A 27,409-nucleotide genomic window follows, 5' to 3' on the forward strand; every position below is an offset into this window, starting at 1 on the left:
TGCCCCAAGCTGGTGATGTGCCGGCTTCTCTGGGATTAGCCAGCGGTATAGGTAGTCCTGGGGCTGCCACTGCACAGTCCAGAGCAAGGGTGGTTGCAAAGAGGCACCTGGGTACCTTCAGCTGGCAGGTGTTAAAGACACATCGCTTCCTTGCCACTCTCCGGCTGTGACTTGCACATGCTCCTCTACCTACTTTGGAAAGTCTCTTGTCTGCTTTCCAACCTGCTGACTGCCTGCATTTCTTGGAAACTTGGTTCTTTTCCTATGTTCCCCATCCGACACCTTCTGGTGACACATGACCTCTTCTGTGTCCCCACAATGCTGCACCAGCACAGTAAAGCAAGGAAAACAATACATTTTTCTTGGGTTGCCTCTGGGAAAATCTATGATGACTTACACGATCCTTTCTTCATCTACAGGCAGATCTCAAGTCCCGCCTTTTCTTGACTCCCTCTTGTAGGCTGTTCTGCCCCAAAACCTGTCACCTCAAAAGCAGCTCTCAAAACCTATGCTAGGAAGAAGCATTAAAAGCCCCACTTTAGCTGGGATAAAGCATTATCTGATATAATCAGCACATGGTGTGACTTTCCGAGTGATTTCCAGATTCAAGCCCCTCAGCTCCTGTGGAGAAGGGGAGGAATAAAGGGCCCTGAGGTCCCAACCCTGACCTCTCAACTGTCACAGACTAACTGAGGAATTGAAGGCTTTTAAAACATCTCCATAGTCTCTAACAATCCCCTTGCAAATAGTAGAATCCAAAAAAAACCCCATAATTTTAGAATACTTATTAGGTCTTTCTTTTAAATATAAGCAGGCATACCACTTAACAATAGCATGTTTGGGGGTTTTGTTTTTGGAAATGTCTTATTCTCATTGCCTTGGGCTTCAAATTCAACAGCCAGGCCATAGCAGGCAGGAAAAAAATGGTGGCTTAAGTGAAAGGCCAAAAAACTGAGTGGAGTGGGTAATTCCACCAAGCAGTGAGTAACTACAGAAAGGCAGGCTACCAACAGCCAAGTGCAGTTGCTACACTAGTCCTGCTACACTAATCCTGCTACACTAGTCCTGCTACACTAGTCCTGCTACACTAGTCCTGCTACACTAGTCCTGCTACACTAGTCCTGCTACACTAATCCTGCTACACTAGTCCTGCTACACTAGTCCTGCTACACTAGTCCTGCTACACTAGTCCTGCTACACTAATCCTGCTACACTAGTCCTGCTACACTAATCCTGCTACACTAGTCCTGCTACACTAATCCTGCTACACTAATCCTGCTACACTAGTCCTGCTACACTAATCCTGCTACACTAGTCCTGCTACACTAATCCTGCTACACTAGTCCTGCTACACTAATCCTGCTACACTAATCCGTAACCCTTAAGAACCAGTTAGCCCCAAACTTCATTCACAAATGCAACAAAGGATCAAGTGATAGGTGGCAATTTTGTTTCATTTTGCAAAACAACAAAATATTTCTATCCTCCATCAGTATGTGTTCTTTACGGGATGATTTAAAGGCTTAAAACAATGCAGGAAGGACATCAGTTCAGAGCAGCCTTCACACTGAATGAATTTCCATGGGAACAGTCAGAGCGAAGGCTTACTGTCCACATCTGCTTTCATTACTTTGGCAGATTTCAACTTAGTGTCTGCAATTTTGCATGGTTTCTGAGAAGAGGCCTAATCCACTTGTCTGAGAAGACTCTGGTCCACCACCCACCCCCACCCCAACACCCACACCCACACCCTCACCCACACCTACCCCACCCCACCCCCATCCACATGATGTCTTTTAAACACCGGGTGAGAAGGGTAGGAAAGAGTTTTGTTAGAGATGCATCTCACTCTGACCTCCTTCCTTCTTCCTTCCTTCACGTGTTACGATGGTGTTACCCAAGTGTGGATGTGAAGAGGAAAAAAACCACCAACAACTCATAGTTTGAGTCTATCAGAGTGATGTAGAGAAGGCATTACCATCTCTGAACCACTGACCCTTTCCTCAGAATGACAAAAGCGATAATGCTGATCACTGACAGCACAGTGAAACTCTAAACATGTGTGTAAATAAATAGAATTGCATTGGCCTCCTCAAAGACAAGACTGGCTAAGTACTGAAGTTCCCTGAAATCTATACTGAATACACATCAGGAAACTCACTTAGTAATTATGAACTCCATCCTCGGTTTAAAACTTAAAGAATCCAAATTCAGGCCTACGGTGACCAAGGCAACAATGCCAGACATCCCAAAATATTCCACTGGGGAGAGAAGAAAGTGAAATAAAGTTAAATGTCATTAAATCTGCACACTGGTTTGCTCTGAGTAAAGAATCAGCAGGAAAGTTGAAAGTAGTGTTTCTAATTTAGAAAGATGCTTCAGGGGATTAGCCTAAAACCAGAGATTAGCAATGCTTCTTCCCAAGTTGGCAATATGATAAATATCTCGCCTTTGTGAGTCACAGAACCTTTCCCAGCTCCTCTCAGCTATTATTCTGCAAGAAGCCAGGGATAACAAGCAAACAATTGGCTAGCCAATAAAATGCTACCGACTTTAGACTTCATATAATCTTCATCTCTGTGGGGCATTAGCCTTCATTCTGCTCTTCTCATAAAGCTGTTTTTAGCTAAGAGCAGATTTAACCCAGTTTGCCAACCCTACATCATCACTGAGGCAAGGGCAAGCGGGAAAAGAAGTTCCGTAGGCTCTGCTCATCACCTCCGGGGACGTGTGCTGCCTGGGTCAGGGCTTGCTGACAATTTGAACTCACTGCTGCCTGGAGCTTTTGCCCTCCCCTCTCTGAATAAAGTGGCTCTAAATGTTGAAACATGGTCTAGGGAGAATGTTTGAACACAGAAACACTGAAGGTGCCAGGCTGCAGAGTCTCCAAAGAGCCCAGGGTAACAGTAGACAGAAAGGAAGAGAAAGAAAACCCAAGCAGGCAGGGGAAGAGCTTTCAAACAGGGCACGGCAAGCTGCTTATGGGCTGTGACCTCCCCTTTCTCCATTACTGTCCCTGCGTCTGCAAAGCAGGTGTGACCTGGGGTGGAAAGCACCTCACATACTTACTGCAAACAGTAAATTAGAGGATATACCACTTGGCACACGTGCTTGGCAATCTGTGGCCACTGTGGTCGCAACGGTATTGATTTTAATCCACTGGTTCTACTGCTTAGAAATACTTGTTAATATTCCGGAAAGAAGATTTCCTAATTCTTTTCATTTTTTTATTCACTTAACTTCACTTTGGACTTTTTAAAATCTGCTTACCTAACGAATTTTACTTAAATAATCAAGTCAAGTAGAGCTAGTAGTTCTGGAAAATGTTTTGATAGGGGACAACCATCAAACTCTTATTTCCAGTTTCTTTTTATAATGAGTACACGTAGTTCTTATTTTTGTCTGAAATGTGTGTGTGTGTGTGTGTGATCTTAATTTATATATATTATATATACTCTTGCTGGGTTTCAAACACATTTTCGTCAAATGTTCGTTTCAATGACTTGAGCCGAACTGATGGAACATTTTGGTTATATTGATAAATGAAAATAAGGAACTTGTATTGTTAATTATGTGACAACCCCCATCCCTACTTGAAAACTTGTGTATCTGGTCTGGGAATCTTCTAATGTGAAAATGAGGCTAAAATGCTTTCTGCAATCCGGACTTGCCACTGTGCCCTCAGCTCTCTTTCATTCAATCTGTTTAAGGGAGGCTGCAAACACCTCCATTCCTAGAAGAAAGAAGAAACAAACCAGCATTTATGAACCACACTATCTTGAGCCTAGTGGTGAGCTGGCAAACGCTTAAAAACAATTCTCTGGGAGCGGGGAGAAAGGCTTACTATGCATGGCATAAAGACACACACACCCTCCAGGAACAACTGTCACTCAGAAGGAGGTGGGAGGCTCTGTGTACTTTAAGGCGCTCTTGCCAGCCTAGGATCCTTATGGCTCCCAAGTATAGCAAATCCCGTCGTGTCATTAGAGCCTGCAGCACCTTACACAAATGGGGCATTATTAGACCGTTTATATAGAAGAAGAGACAAGCTTAGAGAGACGAAGTATTCCCCAACGTCGCTGATTGATGGTGTATCTGGATTCTGCCTACTCAAAACAACTTTGAGAAGGAATGTTGGTTCATTCGCTCATCGCGTATTTAAATTACTGTCAGGCATTTGACAAACTCTAAGCTTGGCTGAAAAGAGGAAAACCAGATCGAGTGAAGAGATGGCTATGAGCACCACTCGTCCTTAAGAGGCTCCCAGTCTGATAGGGAGGTGAAAAGACTGAAGTTAGGCATCCACAAAACTTTCACGAAGGAGAAACGAAATAAAGCTTAAGGAAATGAGCTTTCTGGGAATGTTTTCTCTAGTTTGACTGGGTCGGGGCAGGAAGCAACCACTAGGTGGCGATATATCTATAGGAAAAAAAATAGTGCCTTTCCATAACTAGCGGTGTAAAAGAGCTGAGATCGTCACTGGCTGAAGTTGCTCCACTGTATGAGATGGGAGCAAAAGCAGTTTGGTCGTAGTTAATATGGTTCCTGGGAACTGTAACACCTCAAGTCCCAATTTTACAAGACTGAACTAACGGAAAGCCCACCGGGGCTGGCTACCATTACTCCTGCAATTGCCCGATTCCCCCAGCTTCTCGTCCGGATACAAGCACCCCTGATCTCCCCATTCCCATTTCCCTCCTTCTATTTCCAAGGCCTTTGTACTTTAGTAAGTGCAGGCTGACGAGCTTGGAAAGCTCCCGGGAACGTCTCCGCCAACTTTTCCCATTTTACAGGTGAGCTGCTCAAGAGTCAGAACAGAGACAACTCCATGTTGGCGCCACTTCCAGGCACTGCCAGGAACTTACTATAGGGTTAGAGAACCAAGCACAAAGAGGTAAGAGTACCCGGGATAGGAGCGCAAAGATGAGGAACATAGGGTTAAAATGACAGAGCAGGAGAGAACTAGAAATGACAGAGAGGTGATGTGATAACACAAAGTGTCCGGAGAAAGCAGCAGAGCCAAACCATGGTTCCCGGGCTCTCCGGTAGGATAGGAGTTCTTGCGTTTGTTTGCCTTACCGAGGTAAAAAGTCATGTACACCAGTGAGAAACAGAGAATCACGTTGGTCAGTGTGTTGCTAAAGAGGTCGGTCAATATAATCTGAATGACTCGCGTACACCAATAGCCACATATTGTGCTTCCAAAAATATCGAAGCTGAGTCCGATGATCACATGTAACTCTAAACATAAAAGAAAGGAGAGAAAGCCAGACAGAAAAACTTGAGTTAGCCGGCTGGGGTTTGGCTTGTTTGTTTTGTTTGTTTTCTACTGATTGCGCTTTGGTTTGCTCCTGAGGTCTGTAAACAGGGAGCCTGTTCTTCGGCAGGCAGAGTGCCCAGTGAGAGTCTGAAAAAGGAATCTATTTAATGTAGACTTGTCCAGGGAGGTAAACACACAAAAGGCATTATAGAGAAGAGGCTAGTTGAAAGGGGGGCTCATGAGCGTGGGAAAAGAGACGGGAGAGAAGAACGGGAGTGGGTACAATTGAAATAGATCATGAAGGCATAACGAAGCCCATTACGTAATGAAGTGTGCTAATAACCCACTTTTAAAATTATCTACCCAGTTTCCACCAAAGCTTCTTTCTGCTGCCAGTCCTCCACACCCCCACTTGCAGCTACCACAAACGTGCCCCAGGAGCTCAAGTCTCCCTCCTGCTGTGCTCCAATCTCCCCATTTCTTCTCTAGGTACTAATGAAACATGTAGAAAGCTGTTGGAGGGACATATCCCCCAGCCCAGTGACTATTAGCCACACAAATCTGCTGTTGTCACTCTTAGGGTTGTTTTACCAATGCTACATCAATTGTCTGCTTTCACCATCAGGACCTAGGACCAAGTCAACTCTTGGCATCCACCAACTGAGAAACGTGTTGAGCTAGAGCTCACGGTATAACCTGAGCTGGACGATGGGATTGTGTGTGTGTGTGTGTGTGTGTGTGTGTGTGTGTGTGTGTGTGTGTGCTCATGCTGAGGGACAGGCCTTTGTAATTATTTCTTTTCAGTTTTTGAGATTATGAAAGGATATCATTTCCCTCTTCCCTTTCCTCTTTCCAGACTTCCCATATATCCCAGCTTGCCTATTACAGGTCAATTCAACACACACTTTGTATTTTAGTGATTGGTAAAATGCAAATATGGTAGTTATACTTTCGTTACCTCACTTACCATTTTAGTTGGCCCAAGAGCAACATATAGAGAAAGATGCAGAGACAAATGCACTTTCACTTCAATCAGAGTAATCTTAGGAAGTATACAGAGAGAACACAACAGTCTTACCCCGGAACATGGAAAGATCAGTTGTGTGGCCTCGAAAAATCCCAAAGAAGATGCATGTGAAACTGCAAATGATCAGCGACTCTCCTCTGATGATATCTGTGTACATCTTAGAAATGCCTGGGAAAGGAAACAGGGGATGTAATTTAACATGGTGCATGGAAACGACACTCTTGCATAGAAAGAACAGAAGGGGTAGAACATGATTGGGGAAAAGAGAAAGACACCAGGCATTTAGAACAGCTAGTTACTTCACATACATTATCAAAGGCAGAGAGAAATCTGTGCATTCAGACTTACTCGTACTCAGCCCTCTCTCTACACTTACACAGTCCAAGATTCCCAGCCTAGGGAATAGTGCCACCCTCAGTGGCACTATTATAGTGGGTCAGCACTATATAGCTTTGCTAAATCAATTAACTCATACTTTATGTAAGCAATCTCTCATTGAGACTCTTCTCAGGTGACTCTAGGTTGTAACGAGTTGGCAATTAAAGCCAACCTTTTGATGTCCACTGCTTCAAATGTTTGTTCCTTTCCTTTTACTTTATGTTTGCAAATTCACGTGTCTGGTTGCCTGTATGTATTCACACATGTGAGGCCTGAAGTTGACATTAACTACCTTCCTCAATCACTCACCCCATCATATATTACAGCAAGGTCTCTCTCACTGACCTTCTCTGTTTGGGCTAGTCTGTCTTGTCAACTTGCTCCAGGGAGTCTTTGTCTCTGCTTTCCCCATTCTAGGATTATAGGTAACCTACCACACCTACCTGGCTTTGAAGTGGGTGCTGGAGGATCAGAACTACTGTCCTTACAAAAATGCTTTACCTGCTGAGCCATCCATCCACCCTGCCATAAACACTGTAAAGCTGCTGAATGAGACAAATCTTAAGACACCATATTTAGCTTGAATAAACAGCAAAGTCCGGAAGAAGCTCACTTTAGAAAAGTGCAAAATAGCCAGACACTGGGGCCTATACCTTTAATCCCAGAACTGGGAAAGAAAGTCAGAGGCAGGAGGATCTCTGTGAGTTTGAGGTAAGCCTGGTCTACATAGTGAGTTCCAGAATAGTCAGGACTACATAGAGAAACCATATGGAAGGAGAAGGGGGAGGGGCAGAGACACAGAGACACAGAAAGATGTAAATTTAACCCGTGAATACACATACATGGATGTTTGTACATGAATGAATGTTCAGAGTTAATTACATTTCACAGCTTGTCAGCTAATGAGTACATGAATGTAGGAGGCTACTCTCCTCTAGCAGGACACTGTCCCCCCACAGAAAGAAATTAAATGCTGCTCCAATTACAGCACAATGAACCTTGAAAACCTTGTAAGTGGAAGATGCCAGAGATAAAAGCCGTGCATACTGCCCTGTGGCACCTGTGACCCCACTCTCCATCAGTTCGGTCCGCTGAGGCCAACTGTGGTCCCAAAGTAGAAAAAGTGCAGAAATGAACAACTCATGAGATTTAAATAACTAATTATAACATATTGCTATACTTTTCTTATTCATTGTTAGATACTGTTGTTATCTCCTTAATGAGGCTAAGTTATGAATTAAGTTTTATCATAGATGGGGATATATGAGACAAAACAGTGTATCTGGGGCTCCAAAATATTTGTAGTTTCAGACAAGTGCTGAGGGTTTTGGAACCAACCATGGATAAAGAATGACTACCACACTGTATGGCTTGACTTATGTGATGTCCAGAACAGGCAAACCCACAGACATAGACATCATAAATAAATTAGTGGTTGTCAGGGGCTTTGGTAGATCAAATTCCACATCCAAACTTTCATCTGATACAACTGTCTTTCTGCCCAGAGGCTTCTTTTAACATTTTATATGGTACATGTCGGCAGAGGAGAAATCCATTCTGCTCCCAAGTATTTGAGAAAGGCTGTGTCTCATCTTCTAACCTAACAGGTTTCTGGTTTTGTTGTTTTTCTTCTGATGCTCTAAACAATGTTGCTCCACTGCCTTCAGGGTTGCATCTTTATGTTTCTAAAGAGCTTTCTCTAATCGTTACAATCACATTATATAGTAAATATCAGTGCCATTTCCTCTGGATGCCTTTGAGGATGGTTGGTTTGTTTGTTTTTACTGGACAGTTTATTTAAAGGATTCTATTTTGATTTGCTGTGGTGTAGTTTTGTTGTCCTTGGGATTTTTTTTTTTTTTTTTTTTTTTTTTTTTGAGATATTTGAACCTTTGGGTTTTTACAAAATTTAGAATGTTCTTTCAAATGCACATCCCCTTTGCTCTGTCTGCCACCTTTAGGGACTCATGTATTGGGTCCCTGTGTTTGTCCAACAGCTTTTTAAAGCTTGGTTTTCCAGTCTCTTTCTTTCATTCCTGTTGGATAGTTCCCTTGTGTCTTCAAGCATGTTGGCTCCATCTTTGCACTAACCCTGTGGGTTGCATCAAGTTTGAATTGAGCCTCTTGCATCCCCATGTCCAGTGGTATGTTAAAACGCCAGCTCTCCAGAATGAAAAAGGACCTCATCTGGGCTGGGGCTGTGGATTAGCAATAGAGCTCTTTTCTGGCATGTTAGGGCTAGGTTTCTAGGTCCTCATTTTAAAAAGCAGAAAAAGAAAAAAAAAAAAAAAAAAAACTACTTTGCAGGGTTTGCCCTGTGTAAACACGCTGATTTAAAGCAACCATCCAGGTCTGACTTCTATTGCTGTCACAAGCAATCTGGGGAGAGGCGGTTCCTCTGGCTTACACTTCAGTATCACAACTCATCATGGAGGGTCAGGAACCCGGTTAGGACCTAAGGCACAGGCCATGGAAGCTGACTCTTTCTGCTTGCGCCCCTAGCTTGCTCAACTTTCCTTTCCTTTTATTTGTTTTCCCATATATCCCAGGATCACCTGCCCAAGGATGGGCTCTTCCACACCAGTCATCAGTCAAGAAAATGCCCCGTGGGATGGCCGCCAGGCCACTCTGATGGGAGCATTTTTCTAACTGAGGTCCCCTCTTCTTTTCTAACTGAGGTCCCCTCTTCTTTTCTAACTGAGGTCTCCTCTTCTTAGATAACCCAAGTCTGTGTCAAGTTTAAAAAAAAAAAAAAAGCCAGTACAGTCATCAGTGGCTTAACAATGGGCTTAGACTCATCATTTATTACACTTGCTATAATAAAAATGCACAGACATAAGGTAACAAATGCAATTGAAGGTAACCAAGCCTCTACTGGGAAACGTGCATGAGGCCGACTGCTCTCCTTACAGCAAGGCCCAAGGGGTTGGAATATCCCTGCAGGATCCTCTGGCCTTTCCTGGGGGAATGCTTTGTTGGCTTTTGTGTTGCATTCACATTGTTTTGACTTTGCTATTGGAGGTCTTTACTTTCACAGTTTGTGACAGACATTTCCCTAGAGCCAGAAAAAGAAAGCTCAGACTGTAATGCATTCCTGTGTGTCTCTGAGGACCCTGGGAACAGGGCAGATCATCCTCCTTTGTTAGTCATGGTGATGTGATTGAGTCAACACAAGGTCCTGGTCTGGGGGCTAATGTCCAGTTGTTCTTTCTCAATGGGGGGCTTGGCTCTAGCAAAACACTGCCCACCAACCTGTTCCAAACATCAATTAGTTGGTTATTAAAATGTTCAAAAGGTCTGGCTGGATCATTGGTCCCAAGACCGAGGGGAATATTCAGAGACAAGCAAGGATGAGGGACAGATTCAGGTTACTAATTTGTTGAAAGCCCTGAGAAACGGATGAATTATGTCTCCTGATCAGGATGTGGGGAGATACTAGGGACCAATAATTAAATCAGAATTTCCTGGCTATGTAGACTATCGCCTCTCTTTATTGTCGCCGAAAAGTGCCACCAACCCCAGTCACATGGTTACGTAGCGGTGTGCTGGGCTGGATGTTAACTGCTTGCTGAAGTTTCTTGATACAGTTCCTGGGTTAGCAGGAAACCACGGGGATTGGGGAGGAGGAGATGGGGAAAGTATAGTGCACACTTTATTGTTGAGTGTAGGAAGTTCTCATAAGGGACTATACATGAAAAAAGAAATGACCGTCAAACGGCTTCAGCTGTGAAAAACTAGATGTATAAATAAAGGTGGCTCGAGTGTGTGAACAGCACCTCTTAGTCAAAGTCTATTTTTACCTGCTCCATACATCTTCCTTCGGGTTCTGAACCCCACTGGGGCTGGACTCCAACAAATAATGTCCTGAGGGAAACGGCTATGCAAGTTGGTTTGTCAAGCAGTACACAGAACTTACAGTAGACCCAGTCTTTTTGGGGGGGGGGGGGAACGGCAATAAAATGGAATTTTTACTCCCCCCTCCCACCATTTTTATTGGAAATTCTCTGCATTTACATTTCAGATGTTCTCCCTTCCTCACAATCCCATCTCCCCACCTCGTCCCATGGCCTCCATGTGCTCCTTCTCCCAACTGTCCTCTCCCACCTCAGCACCTTGGCATTCCCCTACACTGGGAAAATGAGCTTTCGCTGAACCAAAGGCCTCTTCTCCCATTGATGTCAGACAATGCCATCCTCTGCTGCATAGGCACCTCGGGCCATAGGTCTTTCCATGTGAACTCATTGGTTGGTGTTTTAGTCCCTGGGATCTGTGGTGGGTTTGGATAGTTGATAATTTTGTTCTTTCCATGGGGTTTCAGACCCTTTTGGCTCCTTCAGTCCTTTCTCTAGCTTCTTCATTGGGGTCCTCATGTTCAGTCTGATGGTTAGCTGCAAGCATCCTCCTCTGTATCAGTATGGCTCTGGCAGAGCCTCTGAGGAGGCATCCATAGCAGATTCCTGCCAGTAAGCACTACTTGGCATTAGCAATAGTGCTTGGGTTTAGTGACTGCATATGGGGTGTATCCCCAGGTGAGGCAGTCTCTGGATGATCTTTGGTAGACCCAGTCTTAGTGAGTTAATTTAGCTGAAAAAAAAAAAAAAAGAGAGAGTAGGTAGGGCTCGACTCAGATGCAATTCGTTTAAAAAGCAGAAATTTCTTAGTGGAAAGTATTTCTCTGGTGTGTCTAGATTTTCATTTTAGGTATGACTTTGCCTTCTTCACTAGGAACCACAGTATTATAATTGGATCTGCTTTATTTAGAGCCATTGTGTATGATTGTCTCTGAGAAGAGGCGTGGTGTGTGTTAAATTGCTGTTGGACTTTGGCAATAAATGAATTTTTGTTGCTGATATTTTCCATTAATTTATTTATTCACTTTACATCTCAGTTGCAGTCCCCCCTCCTTTAGTCCCCACTCACACAGCCCTTCCTCCCATCACCTTCATCTCTGAGAAGGGGGAGGTCTCCCTTGGATACCTCAAGTTACTACAGGACTAGGTACATCCTCTCCCACTGGAGCCAAACTAGACAGTCCAGTTAGAGGAACAGGATCCACAGACAGGCAACAGAGTCACGGACAGCCCCTGCTCCAGTTGTTGAGGGATCTGCACAAAGACCAAGCTATATATCTGCCACATACATGCAGAGAGCCTAGGTCCAGCCCTTGTATGCTTTTTGTTTGGTGATCTCTCGGAGCTCCTAAGGCTCCCGGTTAGTTGACTCTGTGGGTCTACTTGTGGAGTCCCTGTCTCCTCCTGGTTCCTCAACCCTTCCTCCAACTCTTCCGCAAGACTTCCTGAGTTCCTTTTAATGTTTGTCTGTGGGGCTCTGCATCTGTTTCAGTGGGCTGCTGTGTGGAGCCTGTCAGAGGACCACTACGCTAGACTCCTGTCTGCGAGCCTAACAGTATCACTAATAGTGCCAGGCATGGATGGCTCTCAAGATGCACCTCTCGAATGCAGGACAAATTTGGGGTTCAGGGTTTTGTGGGTGGATTAGTGTCCTTATCCCTCCAATGGGGGGTCCCTGCCTGGCTATGCAGCCACTTCAGGCTCCATATCCCCCACTGCTAGCAGTCTCAGCTAGAGCCACCTCACAGACTCCCTGGAGCCTCCCCATTCCAGGTCTCTGGCACATCCTAGAGACGCCCCCCATTTTCATTCACTTTCCTTGTCCTTTCTCCCCAGTTCTCCCTACACCTAACCCATCTCCCATTCCCCTCCCCACCTCCTCTCCCCACCCCAGTTCACTCCCTCCATACACCTTCAATGACAGTTTTATTTCCCCTTCTAAGTGAGATCAAAATATCCTCCTGTGGACCCTCCTTGTTACTTAGCTTCTTTGGGTCTGTGGGTTGTAGCATGGGTATCCTGTACAAGCTACATGGTTAATATCTACTTATCAGTTGTCATTTAGAGTCTGGGTCACCTCACTCAGGATGACATTTTCTAGTTCCATCCAGTTGCCTGCAAATGTCATGATGTCCTCGTGTTTAACAGCTTGAGTAGTGTTCCATTGTGTAAATGAACCACATTTTCCTTATCCATTGTTTGGTTAAGGTGGATCGGGGTTGTCTCCAGCTTCTGGCTATTATAAATAAGGCCTCTATGAACATAGTAGACTACATGTCTTTGGGGTACGGTGGAACATCTTTTGGGCATATGCCCTGGAGTGGTATAGCTGGGTCTTTGAATTTTCTCAGTGTCTGTTGTTATGTCCCTTTTTTCATTTCCGATTTTGTTCATTTAGATACTGTCTATGCCTTTTAGTTAATTTGGCTAAGGGTTTGTCTATCTTGTTGATTTTCTCAAAGAGCCAACTCTCACTTTCATTGGTTCTGTGAATTGTTCTCTTTGTTTCTGATTTATTAATTCCAGCTCTGAGTTTGGTTATTTTCAGTCATCTACTCCTCTTGGGTGTATTTCCTTCCTTTTGTTCCAGAGCTTTCAGGTGTGCTGCTAAGTTGCTAATGTGAGATTTCTCCAGTTTCTGTCTCAGTGACCTGACGTTTGATGAGAGTAGGGTGTTGAAGTCTCCCCCTACTAATGTGGTTTAAGCTTTAGTAATGTTTCTTTTATGAATGTTGGTGCCCTTGCATTTGGGGCATAGATGCCCAGAATTAAGATGTCATCTTGGTGGATTTTTCCTTTGATGAGTATGAAGTGTCCTTCTGAATATCTTTTGATTAATTTTAGCTGAAAGTCTATTTTATTAGATATTAGAATGGCCACTCCAGCTTGTTTCTTGGGTCCATTTGCTTGGAAAATCTTTTTCCAGCTCTTTACTCTGAGGAAATGTCTAGCTTTGTTGCTGAGGTGTATTTCTTGTATGCAGCAGAAAGATGGATCCTGTTTACATTTCCACTCTGTTAGCCTATGTCTTTTTATTGGGGAATTAAGTCCATTGATGGTGAGAGATATTTATGACCAATGTTGTTAGTTCCTGTTATCCTGACGTTGGTGGTAGGACTGTGTGTGTGTGTGTGTGTGTGTGTGTGTGTGTGTGTGTTCGTGCGCGTGCACGTGCGCATGCACATATGTGTGTGTGTTTCTCTTCTTTTGGTTTTGCTGGCATAGACTTATCTATTTCTTTCTTGTGTTTTCTTGGTGTGATTACCCTCCTTTTATTGGAGTTTTCCTTCTAGTATCCTCTGTAGGATTGTACTAGTGCAAAGATATTGTTTAAATTTAGTTTTGTCATTGGATATCTTGTTTTTTCTGTCTATGGTAATTGAAGGTTTTGCTAGCTACTAACTAGCTTAAGCTTGCATCTGTGGTCTCTTAAGAGACTGAAAGACACCTGCTCGAGTCCTTCTGGATTTTAAAGTTTCTACTGAGAAGCCAGGTATAATTTAATAGTTCTGCCTTTATATAAACTTGACCTTTTCCCCCTGTATCTTTTAACATCCTTTCTTTGTTCTATACATTTAGTGTTTTGATTATTATATGGCTAGAGGATTTTCTTTTCTGGTTCAATCTATTTGGTGTTCTGTAAGCTTCTTTTATGTTTATAGGCATCTCTTTCTTTAAGTTGGGGAAATTTATTCTATGATTTTTTTTTTTTTTTTTTTTTTGTTAAAGACATTTCCTAGGGCTTTTGAGCTGGAAATTTTCTCCTATTTTTATTATTCTTAGGTTTGGCCTTTTCATAGTGTTCCAATTTCCTGGATGTTTTATGCCATGAACTTTTTATATTTTCATTTTCTTTGACCTACATATCAATTATTTCTATGGCATGTCCTATGCCGGAGGTTCTCTCTTCCATCCTCCATATTCTGTTGGTGATGCTTGAGCTGTAGTTTCTGTTCTCTTTCCTAGGTTTTCTATTTCCAGGATTGCCTCAATTTGTGTCTCTTTATTATTTATATTTCTATTTTCAGTTCTTAGACAATTTTATTCATTTTCTTCACCTGTTTGATTGTATTTTCTTGTATTTCTTTAAGGAATGCATTAGTTAAAGGTTTCTATCATCTTGATTGAATTTAAGGTCGTCTTCTTGTGCTTTGGCTGTGTTAGTATACCCAGAGCTTGCTGTAGCAGGATAGCTGGGCTCTGGTGGTGCCCTGAATCTTGTGGATTGTGTTCTTAAACTGTCCTGTAGCCATCTGGTTGGCCCTGGTGTTGGCTGGATGACCGTGGTGCCATCGGGACTTCTTGGAAAGGCATGATCGAGACAATAGAATGGAGCACTCAGCTTACCTCTGCTGGCTGTAGCCCAGGTGAACCTGACTGGCAAGGGGATTGGTGGGGGTGGGTTCCAAGCTGGTTTCTCCTGGTGCCCCGTGAAGGCCTTCACAGAGAGGCAGGGCACTCTTGAGGTTCCATAATGCTTCTTTGGATGGCAGGACAAGCCCAGAGCCAAACAAAGGAGCACTTTTAATTAATTTGAATAGTTACTTTTCTCATTGCTAGAAAATACCTGACAAGAAACAACTTAAGGGGACTGGAGAGATGGCTCAGTGGTTAAGAGCACTGACTGCTCACCCAGAGGACCTGGGTTCAAAATGCACCCACATGGCAGCTCACAGCTGTCTATAGCTCTCTGGATTTGCTTTCCAACACCCAAATTGGATAGCTCACAATTACCTATAGCTGTAGCTTCAAGGTTTCTGAGGCCTTCTCTTAACCTCTTAGGGCACTTGCTGCATATACACACAATCACACATTCCAACACACATTTTTAAAAAAGAGAGGAAAGAAAGGTTAATGTGGTTCACAGTTTGAGGATAGTGTTCATCACAATGAGGAATTCATAGCAGGGCTATACGGGGCTTCCTGTTCTGAGTCAAGAAGCAGAGAAAAACAAATGCTAACATTCAACTGGCTTTCTCCTTCCCCCATTTCTAGTCACTCTGTAGCTTTGTTACTATTCTATTGATGTGAAAAGACAGCATGACCAAAGCAATTTATAGAAGAAAGAGTTTATCTTGGGTTGACAGCTTCAGAGGGTTAGAGTCTATAACCATCATAGTAGGAAGCATGGCAGCAGGCAAGCAGGCATGGGGCTGGAGCAGTAGCTAAGAGCTTACACCTGACCCTCAACTACAAGGCAGACAGATGATTGGGAAAGGCATGCACTTTTGAAATCTCAAAGCCCTCCTCTCGGCAACTCACCTTTTGCAATAAGGCCACGCCTCCTAATCTTTTTCAAACTATCCAACTAACTGAGGACCAAGAATTCAAATAAATGAGCCTAAAGGGCATTTCTCATTTAAACTACCACATTCTACTCCCTGACCCTCATATACTATGGCTATTCCAAATTTTCTTTAAAAAGTGCTTTTGGTCCAACTTCAAAAGTCCCCACAGTCTTTTGCAGTCTCAACCTGAGATGCAAGGCAATCTCTTAATTTAACCCCCTGTGAAATAAAAAACGCAAATTGTGTACTTCTAACACACAAGGTCACCGACTATATATACATTACCATTCCCAAAGGGCAGAAAGTAGGCATAGTGTAGAAATTCTGGACCAATTGCATACCAAACCTTGGCAGGGAAAACTCCAAAACCTTGTAGCTCCACACTTGATGTCAAAGGACTTAGACGGCGCCACCATTGCTGACTGCAACACACTCCCTCTGGCACCTCTCACAGTGTGGGGACTCCAACAACCCAGGTCTCTCAGGGCCTTGAAGCAGGGAGTCCCTTGCCACGTGCCTGTCCTCGATGGCTTTCCTTAACCTTGGAGGAAGATTCCAGAACCCATTTATTCATGTATCCTTCATGGCTCTGGAGTCAAAGAACCACATGGCCAATACTGCCAAGTTCAGCTGCCTGCTTGGAATAGAGTCTGGCTTCCTGTTGCTGCAAATTTTAAAAAGATAACCTTGTATGCCTCCCCCACCCCTTTGCCACAGTCTCACTGTATGGACACCACCTAGGGCGGAGCCGAGCACACAGACCCTCTCTACAAAGGTTCCCTTCCCAGGCGGTTCACTCCTCCCACCCTGTTGCTTCTGTCCCAGGTGGATATGACCTACCTGGCGTGTTCCATTCCCCTACCACCCAGCACAAACAAGACTCCAACCAGGTCTATATATTAAATTCTCAATCCACAAACTCTCTACACAATAAGCTTACATCCAATGGACAAAGATACCAACTGCCCTTCTATATGAGATAAAAAGACCTATGGAAACCCTTTAAATATTCATATCTACCTATTGCCAATTAAGATCACCTGGATCTAGATCCTCCTCCTCCAGCTCCATCTTGGAATCTCCACTCTTCCCCCTGCCTCCACCTCCGGTTTCCTAGCCTTTTCCCCCACCAACCTCTCCACTGTCCAATATATATCACCTTAACATGAACCCACAGTTTCCTCCTTGAATTACATCTGCTTAAGCTTTGTTTCGTTGTTGCTTCTTAGGACCAGAAAATGCCTCTAACTTTTTACTTTCTCAAACTGCAGGATTAGCTGGGTAGGGGTCTTACCCTGGGGTCTCCTCCACTCCCTTTTCTCCCCAGGCCTCTCCTTCAGCACAAGCCTGGACTCCTAGCGCTCCTTCCTCTAAACTGTACATTTTTTATTTCCTTTTGCTCTGCTTGTTCTCTTTCATTTAGGCCCTCAAAAGAGTGATTATTAGCGACCATGTGACAGAGCTAACGTTAGACTGTCTGCAAATCTCTCTGCCCAACCCTCAGTCCTAAATGGAATATCTCCATCAAATTCTACGGATTCAGGAAACTCTGTAGAAGAAGAAGCAGAAAGAGTGTAAGAGTTGGGGAGTGGGGGTCTGGAGAAATGGCTCAAGCAGTTAAGAGCACTGACTGCTCTTCCTCTTCCAGAGGTCCTGAGTTCAATTTCCAGCAACCACATGATGGCTTACAACCATCTGTAATGGTATCCAATGCTTTCTTCTGGTGTGTCTGGAGACAGCTACTGTGTACTCATAACAAATAAATAAATCTCAAAAAAATCTAACATTCACTATTTCCATTAAAAAAAAAAAAAAAGGAGTCAGTGGGGGATGGGAGACACCAAGCAAACAAGGCCTTCTAAACACAACAAGGCTAGCACACCTATGTCTCACAGAGACTATGGCAACATTCACAGGGCCTCCCCAGGAGGAGCCCCAGTAGTGAGAGGGGAAGTAGACACAATCCCCACTCTGAACCTTTCCTTTGAAAACTAGTTCCAAATGACAATTATTTTCAAAGGAAAAAAAATCTGTTTTCTCCAAAGGAGTTTCACTGGGTATACAAACTATACTTAAGGACAGACCCCATACACAGCAGTAGATAACCAACACAAAGAGAACCCAATGGTATTTTTGGAGATTTTTTTAACCATACCAGTCTTTTGATCATATAGTATAGTTTCTAGTTTTGCATTTTAATGTGATTTCTATGTGAATGTGTGTGTGTGTGTGTGTGTGTGTGTGTGTGTGTTTTCTTTGGCTTTGCTTTTTTCCCCTTGTTTGTTTTGTCCTAGGGGTTTTTGTTTTGTTTTCTAATGAGAAAAAAAGAATGGGCAGGAAAGGGAGAGAGAATCTGGGAGGATTTGGGGGAGGAGAAACTGTGAATAGATCAATATTTAATATCAGAATATATTGTTCGTAAAAATTTATTTTCAACTAATGAACAGAAAGAGATATTAAGAAAGAGAGATTAAGACAGACAGAAACAGAGGTAAGGAGAGACAGACAGGCAGAGAGATGGGGCATGGTGTGCACACCTTTAGTCTCACCACTTGGGAAGCAGAAGCAGACAGATCTCTGAATTGGGGGCCAGTCTCATCTGTAGAGTAAGTTCTAGGGCAGCCAGAGCTACACAGAGAAACCCTGTCTCAAAGGAAGAAAGAAAGGAAGGAAGGAAGGAAGGAAGGAAGGAAGGAAGGAAGGAAGGAGAGGGAGGGAGGGAGGGAGGGAGGAAGGAAGGAAGGAAGGAAGGAAGGAAGGAAGGAAGGAAGGAGAGGGAGGGAGGGAGGGAGGGAGAGAGGAAGGAAGGAAGGAAGGAAGGAAGGAAGGAAGGAAGGAAGGAAAGGAAAGGAAAGGAAAGGAAAGGAAAGGAAAAAAGAAAGGAGGGAGGGAGGGAAGGAGAGAGGAAGGAAGGAAGGAAGGAAGGAAGGAAGGAAGGAAAGGAAAGGAAAAGAAAGGAAAGGAAAAAAGAAAGGAGGGAGGGAGGGAAGGAGGGAGAGGGAAGGAAGGAAGGAGGGAAGGGGAGGAGAAATGGAGAAAGGAAAAAAAGGAGAAAGAAAAGAAGAAAGAAAAAGTTTAGTTTAACTTCATAAAGTCAAGGACAAGGACATAAGGTAGCTGCATTCTTTGCCCAAACATCACAAGAATGGTCCATAACCCAGTTAGATTACTTGGAGCTAGCGTCTCTCTATAGAAAACCCTGGCTGGTCCGGATCGTGCTATGTAATCACAGAGATCCATCTGCCTTCTGCCTCCTGAGTGCTGAGATTAAAAGTGTGCACCACCACACCCAGTTTGTGAGTCTTGCTTTCAGCTTCCCTGTGTAACACCAGAACAGCCTTTAATCTAACTAAGGCTGAGACTGTGACTTAGCAAGTGGGGGAAGCCCTGGGCAATCGCAGTCTTGGGTGAATGTGTGGGTGTTGTGACGTGGGCTCAGCCATATCAAGGACATTGGCAAAGCTTACCCATATAGCCCAGGTTAAAGAGACACAGCAAAGCTTCCCTCTGGAGTTAGAGTTTAAGTGTTTATGGATGATTGATTGGTTTGTGCAGAGTAGCAACTGCAGCTACCTACCAAAGACCACCTACCAAACTAGCTAACCCTCCCCCTGTGCTGAGAAAACAACCCACCAGATCCTGGTTTATTCTATGTGTGTGCATGTGTATGTGTGTTTGCATGTGAGTGAGTGTGTGTGAGTGTGTGTGTGTGTGTGTGTGTGTGTCCTTTCTTCATTCCCTGGTCTTCCAGTCAGGGTTTTAGGAGAATCTGGCAGCTTGGCCCACAGCACTGCAGCCTCCTGAGACAGTAATATTCCGAGCATTCTATCTGATGTGCCGTGAACTATGAGGTTGCTTTCCACGAAGAATGTAGAGAGTCTGAAGGAAATTAGTTCTTTTACTCTTTCATGTATTTTTTTCTCCAGCCTTGGCCACTGTACACGCATGCAGAAATGGATTCCTATCCAAATGCAGACCTCTGCCCTGCTTCCTTCAGGCAGCTTCCATCTCTGCAGCAACTTCCTGTGAACTCTGGCTGTCTTAGCCCTGAGAGTCCCAACCCTGGAACTGCTCAACAATAAGGAACCTCCAGGCTCCACCTTAATTTTTCTCTCTCCATCCCAGGACAGAAAAGCTCTCCAGATGGGAAGCTAAAGCAAGAGCTATTCTGTCTGTCTGTCTTTCTCTCTCTCTCTCTCTCTCTCTCTCTCTCTCTCTCTCTGTGTGTGTGTGTGTGTGTGTGTGTGTGTGTGTCTGTCTGTCTGTCTGTCTGTCTGTCTCTCCCTCCCCCCTGCTCCCTCTCCTCCCTCGCCCCCATCTCTCAAACCCCATTGGCCTCACTCTCTGATATCCAATATTAGGTAACTCTCCTTTTTCGTGTATTTTGTTCTCTGTCAGGTTTTGTTTTTTAGTTATTTCAGAAGGTAACGCCAACTCCTGCTACTCTAGAGAGAGGGCCTTGATGAGTTTGGAGGATGCCTACCAGCCCTAGGCTCCTTTCACGTAGACACATAGCCCCAGACTTAAGAAGCTCTGACCTATGTATGGTTGTATACTATGCAGCAAACACAAACTGATAGACAGGATTTCATAACCCTACATGTAAAAGCAACTGTTAGGCCACATTCAGAAAGCAAAATCAGACAGATTTCTGAGATCAAGACTAGCCTGGTCTATGTAGTGAGCTTCAGGTAAGCCAAAGCAACATGGGGAAACCCTGTCTCAAGAAAAAAAAAAATAAACGTGGCTGCTTAATATAAACCATTGGGGAAAACCCCAGACTGATAACATTAAGTGACATCATTATCATCATCAACATCATTAAAAACCTGGACCTGGCTAATCCTCACCTTGGGGTCTTGAACCAATATAATAATTGAAAATATACAGTTGAGATATTATCACCATCACTATTGTCATCCCTAAGGTAGTATATTTACAGTTTTTGTTTCAAGGGGAATTGTTTTCCCAGTTCTTAATCTGGATGTAAGGTACTAGACGCCTCCCCGTGAGCTCTGAGTGACAGGGTTAAATTCCAGGTTACTCAGAATCTGCTTCTCCGTGAGAAAATAAAGCACTGAGCCCTTCTCTACTGCATCTGCAAACCACGCAAGAAGAGTGTAACCCAGGGGAAATACTTGACCCCTGTGTCTTCGGAGTGAGAGGGGGGCCTGGTGTACCGATGGTCTTTAGTGAGTTGACGGAGTGGAGAGGGTCGATCATACACAGGGTGATGCTGAAGAGCATGCAGCACTGCAGATCCCACGAGTCCTCATGGAACTTCAGAACCACGTATGAAATTATGGCAAGCGCTGTGCCAAAACTAATCAAACCTGTCAGCAAGACCTGTGAACCAATTCACCACACAGCATTACAGCCAACCAAGGAGAGCTTGACTGCTTTTACATTCAAGACCTGCCTGCATCTGGGGTTACGGGTTATTTACTATAATATTTTTAATTACATAATATTTTTAATTTATCCTTTGAGAATTTTGTGTCTATACACAATGTATTTTGGTCATAGCCATCATTTTGTTCTTTTTAACTTTTTTTCCTTCTATGTTACAGTGTGGGCATATGTGGGTGTATCTACCTGTGTGTATATGTGCCATTTATACTGCCCGCATACCCGGTCCCCATGGAGGTCAGAAATGGCTATTGGACCCCCTGGAACTGAAGTTACAGAGGATTGTGAGCTACCATGTGTGTGCTGGGAACCCAGCCCAGGTCCTCTGAAGGAACAGCCAGTGTCTAACTGACTGGGCCATGTCTCCTGCCATTACTTTATTATTTTTAACAGGCATAGAAAGCACCCAAAGGACTCTAAATCAACATACCACAGGTAACTTGCACATCTCTGCTTACTGCAACATTACCCGTACCCTGCAGGCATAGTAGTCCACACTTGTAACCCCAACAGGCAGAGCCTTGTATACTCAAGGTCAGCTTGGTCTAGGTAGCAAGTTCAAGGCCAGCCTAGGCTACATAACTAAAAAATAATTTATCCCAGACCCCCAAAAGCTTTTAAAAATTGGAATTTAGTAATAATGAAAACACTAAAAGACAAAACATGAGGTCAGGTAAAAGGAGAAAAATTACATCCTTCATATGCAAAATACCATTAAAATGCTACAATTCAATTCATTTTAATTCAAGATGCTAGAAAGCACAGAGTTAAACTAAAACCGGGGACATGTTCTCTGAAAACAGAAATAAAATAGTGCAGTTTTAAAGTGTAATCAAGGAAAAAGAGAAAAGATAAAAACAATTCCAGCAACAAAAAGAAGACACAGTCGAGATGAAATTGGATTAGACAAGAACCCAGACCCAAGTATAAACCGACCCTTTGTGAACTCTCCCTCTGTGGCCCACAGGCAAAACTGACATGTTGTTTATTGGATCCTAACTTGGCAGTGCCTGGGCAAACGTTAATCCCATCCCCACCATGCCCACCCTGCAGCTCTTGTAAATTAGTAGTTCTACAGAGCAGAGATGGTTAGCTGTTTTAAAATGTTTTCTTACCTGCCAAAACACGTTCTTGACTATGTAAAAGTCCACATCCAAAGCAGCAACAAACACAATTAAAGGTAAGAAATAACAATACAGTGAAAAGCTTGGTGTTTTTAGAAGAGGGTAGACAATTTGGTGCACCTAAGGTAACAGATGCAAGGAAATATTAGCCCGTTACTGTGGTGGTTTAGAAGCGCGGGCCCTGCCCCCAGCCCTGCCCCCTCCCCCGCACCCGCACTGGCTCTCCAGTGAAAAGGTTTGAGGACTTGGTTTGTCTTTCTAGCTCTCTCTGTCATGAGGTGAGCAGCCTTGCTCTGCCCCATTCTCTGACACGATGATGCTCATCTCCCTACAAACCACAGCCATGGAGCCGAACAACCAAGAACTGAAAAGTGTGAAGCCTGGAGCCCAAATACATCTTTTCTCCTTTTGAAGAATAATTTGTAAATGTCTTGGCTGCGTTTGTGCATATGCACTACATGACTTCAGTACAACAGGAGGCCAGGTTCAAGTGTCAGGTCCTCTAGAACTGGAGTTACAAAGGGTTGTGAATCACCACCGTCTTGGTGCTGGGAACTGAACCTAAACCCTCTTCGAGAGTAGCAAGTGCTCTTAACCACTGAGCCATCTCTCCAGCCCCTCCTTTTCCATCCTTTCCTCCTTGTAAACTGATCTTCTCATGTTATTTTACATGAACATTTGAACATTGCATATATATGATGTACATAGAAATATATATTATGACCTATACTTGGCATTTATAGAAATGATATCCCTTACCGTTGGTGTCACCTGAGATAATGCTATGCAATCCACAGAAAAGTATTTTGATTAGGCTATTAGATATTTAGTTTAATATACCTATTATGTATTCTTGCACAGATTATTTGTGAATCCGTGGAGATTTGCTTAAACTGAAAATAAATCTCAGTCAGTCAGTAGAGAAATATGATGCTTAGACGGTGATATGCTCTGTATGGGGCATGGATGGTGAACAATGATATGCTCTGTATCACACCAGAGCATGGATGGTGAACAATGTACATAAAGTAATAGAAAACAGTGGTGGTTGACGTGCTGTAATTATTCTCCTCTAAAAGTGTTTTCTAGAACATTCCAATTTAACAACAGCATTATCAAACTTCTCAGTGCCTCAGTTCCTTGTCTGTGAAGTGGTTAGTGAGTACTACCGTCACATCCCAGCAAGAAGGAATGGCTGCATCCAAGGGTGATTGAGGTGGTAAGTTCATAAGTACAGAGCACTTAAAATGTGTGTGGAGCATAAAACACTCAAATGATGCTAGCTAGTGGGAGTGGAGGGACAGCCCTAGATAAATATCCTGCAGGAATGATTTCCCGTCTTAAAAACCTGAAACACTGGACCGAGACAAATTGTGAATGCACATTGCACTGCTGTTAAGACCAGGCTGAAACAATGAAGGAGTATTTTCTTGTGGTTATGCTGTATGTGGTGAATATTTCATATTTAATCTGAGAGAAAAGAGAGAGCGAGCTTTATCATAAGAACTGCTATAGGGGCTGGAGAGATGGTCTAGTAGTTAGAGCACTTCCTGCTCTTGCTGAGAACCAGGTGAAGTTCCCTGCACCTACATAAAGGCTAAAACTGTCTGCAACTCCCGTTCCAGGGGATCTGGCACCCTCTTCTCGCTTCCATGGGTACTAGGAAAGCACACAATGCACTCACAGAAGGCAAAGCAACCCATACACATACAATAAATCTTAAAAGAGCTGCTGCTTTTTGTATGAAGTCTCTGCATGTTTAAAGTGAACATCAGGGAATAAACCAGTGTACCCACAAAGGAAAGAAACAGGAACTCAGGAGTAACAAGACGGGAAGGCTCAGGCTCAGAGAAGAATGACAAAGAACCTGCCAGTGCACATGAATTGTCCTCACTTCCAATCTGCAGCTTCATTTGAAGCTTTCCTAACTTACAACTCTCTTGTATTCTTTTATGTGCCTTTCTTTGCAAAAATGCTCAGCGCTGTATGAAATTATCTTAATATCTACTCCCGTGTTTTTAATACCATAGGGTTGGGGGTGCACAAAATTGATAGGGTGCTTCTGCCTGGCATGTGTGTGGTTCTGAGTTTGATCTCCTGGAGTAAAGAAAAAGAAAAACTTGCACATTAGGAGTGGACCCTGTTTGAAGTGTTTGACCTGTGATTTGCTCTCTAACTTATTTTGAATACAGTACCTCAACAAAATGGTAAGCCAGTCGTCCTGTCACAAATCCCGACAGAGAGAGAATCATCAAGACAAAGACCTCAGAATTCTTTAAAACCATCCTTGAAAACCCTGAAAAATAAAAATATAATTTATAGTTTCAAAATAGTAATTATCCCAGTCAGTAAGTATACATTGTATTATATGCCCATGTCAACCTGTACTGTAACCCATGACACGTGTGTGTGCGTGTATCACTAAAAATAAACCTTACTGAAAGAGATAGATGTTTATATTTTCAATAGAGTGTCATTGATATTCAGCCTCGTTATTTAATTTTCAACTTTTTCTGAGTCATGGTGTGTATGAAGAGTTAATACTTATTACAAATGTATTTGGATTTGGGTTGTATATGGTATGGGAGGGGAGTCTGGAAATTTAACTCATGTGGACAGGCTGTGTGATGTGTGCTTTCACTTCCTGAAACTCACTGGCCCATAAATGCAATTGGCATCCCACACAGGAGACCATGGAAAATATTGAGGCCTCACCAGCCTCACACTTGCTGGCCCTGGGACACATTAGGACCATTCTAAAGGCATCCTACCAATGGCAGAAAACAAGGTTCACTGGTGGCCTAGATTCGGTACTTCCCGCCTCTCAGTCTGAGGTTGACCAAAGCAGTAAGAAATTGTTGAATATTTCTTATGCTTACGTCTGGGTAAAGAGATGGTTTTCACACTATTTCTGCAATTCCCTTTGCTCCTGGCCACTTTTTATGTCCTCAGGGTGTATCTAGAGTTATCAAAGCTCATGGTCATCCTATTGTTGTGGGTACTGAAAGGAACCAAAGTCATTAGTGAGTGTATTAAAAGCCTGCAGGCAAAGCAATTTCACTCCCTGATGAATACTAAAATGAAGATATTCTTTACATATATTTGTTTTATTATTTGGTCCTTGGTAATCTTCCTAAGTCCAGAAAAGTTTTTGGAGCAGCTGGTATTTTTCCCAAGTAAATTTTCTATTACAGAGACCTAGAAACTCTCATCATAGGAATGTATTAACCAGGCTACTTTTTCTCTGTGAATACCATTCAGTGCACCTGCTGAGTTTGTAATCAATGTTCAGGAGGCCTTTTAAGATTTATTTCTTTATTTTATGTATAGGAATACACTGTAGCTGTTTTCAGACACACCAGAAGAGGGCATCGGATCTCATTACAGATGGCTGTAAACCACCATGTAGTTGCTGGAAATTGAACTCAGGGCCTCTGGAAGAACAGTCAGTGCTCTTAACCTCTGAGCCATCTCTCCAGCCCCTCAGGAGGTCTTCATTTACAAAGCCCTCTCCAATTTTTTTTTCTATGCAGGCAAAGTGGGTGGAGTAAAGAAAAATCTCATCAAATGCCTTAATGGAGTGGAGAGATACTTGTGGTTAAGCATACTTGCTGATTTTCCAGAGGGCCCGGGTCCAGTTCCCAGCACTAGTATTCATGGCAGCTCAGAAGCAGCCATAACTAAACAGTTCTAGAGGCTCTAATGCCCTCTCCTGGCACTGTGGGCACTGCACATGGTACACAGACATATATACAGAGAAACATTCCTCTACATATAATAAAATGGAATCTTTTGTTGTTGGTTTTGAGACAGAATTTTTTCTGTATAACCCTGGGTGTCCTGGAACTCACTCTGTCTGGCCTCGAACTCAGAGATCTGCCTGCCTCTGGTTCCCAAATTAAAGAACAAAATCTAAAGAAGCCATAGTAGACAAGATTACTAACATCAGTTATGCAAATTGTGGATTATTTGTGTTCTTTGTCTGTTTGACAAGCTGTCGCCTCTCATCTCAGATAATTTGATTAGGGTAGGCCTGGTCATCTAAGCAGTTCAGGATCTCCCTTCTCCTCTTTACTAGAGAATCCTGACATTATCTCTGTGTGCACCTAGCGCATTGCCTCATGATTATTTTTTTGCCTGCTCTCTTGATGTGTCTGTAATCCTTTACAATGAGAAAAGGTTTGAAGGACAGAGGGGAGTCTCACACAGTCACTTACCTCCCAACACAATAGTGGCGCATATAAGAATTGTGAAATGCTTCTGGACCACAAAGTAATCAGCTGGCCTCCCACAGAGTATATCGGGCTTGTTGTCATTTTTGGCTGCCCAGAAAGAAAAGTTGTTGTTCGGCATTGCTTTTCCGGGACTAACTTGCGCTATGGCCGACTATCCTGTTGTAACATGGGAGGAAAGGACAAAAAGACAATGAGGCCTGCCGCGATCTGCTTCGTCCACACTCCACCTAGCTAAGGTGGGCAGCACACTCAGCTCCGAGCACAGTAACGCCCCTCATGCTCCCGGAATTTTGCAGAACACTGGTGTTGGCGTCTTATCCACATGGTGCTACCCACAGCAGACCACGGCTGTACTGCTATTGTGGTGGTCTGATCACGTGTGTGCCTGGAGTAGCGAGTCTCCCAAAGGCCGAGGCTGAGATTTTGATTTTCATTAAGGTTGTAAACACAGTCTGCAGCACGAGACAGGTGCATCATACACATCTGATGGAGCGGAGTTTTGAGGAGGAAAGGACCGAAGACAAACATCACACTCCTCATTTCCCACAAGTATAAATCACTCTGGGATTCCACTTCGCTACTTAGACTTCAAATTTTATTCATTTTCCCTCTCTCGGAGACTAAGAAACAAGGTAAATCATCGCATTATATCAGTCAAGGTTTGGAGTGAGGGCAAGTAAATGCTAATTTTTTAAAGACTTGAAAAGATTTGAGGTTTGATTGTGTGATGCCTTTGATTGAATTAGGAAAAAGTACCACTTCCTTGGGGCTATGAAGCCTGACAACAGGCACGTGGGTTGTCATATCAACAACAGGCTGGATTTCATTCCTGATGCC

The 27,409-nt window shown here is 43.4% G+C and overlaps 1 protein-coding gene across 1 annotated transcript in view; it reads right to left on the bottom strand.

Moving 5' to 3' along the window:
- SLC9C2 (solute carrier family 9 member C2 (putative)) overlaps window positions 1-26,690 on the bottom strand; it is a gene marked incomplete at both ends in the record, with an annotated part of 62,825 nt that extends 36,135 nt beyond the window's left edge. Inside the window, 7 exons of the mRNA XM_080931825.1 lie at window positions 2,162-2,261; window positions 5,080-5,241; window positions 6,339-6,455; window positions 20,985-21,150; window positions 22,329-22,457; window positions 24,533-24,633; window positions 26,555-26,690. Coding sequence (XP_080787951.1) covers window positions 2,162-2,261; window positions 5,080-5,241; window positions 6,339-6,455; window positions 20,985-21,150; window positions 22,329-22,457; window positions 24,533-24,633; window positions 26,555-26,690 — 911 coding nt within the window. The remainder of the gene's footprint in view (window positions 1-2,161; window positions 2,262-5,079; window positions 5,242-6,338; window positions 6,456-20,984; window positions 21,151-22,328; window positions 22,458-24,532; window positions 24,634-26,554) is intronic.
- Between the last annotated feature and the right edge of the window lie 719 nt (window positions 26,691-27,409).

The sequence above is a fragment of the Micromys minutus genome (genome assembly GCF_963924665.1).
Source record: "Micromys minutus genome assembly, chromosome: 1".
NCBI classification, from domain to species: domain Eukaryota; kingdom Metazoa; phylum Chordata; class Mammalia; order Rodentia; family Muridae; genus Micromys; species Micromys minutus.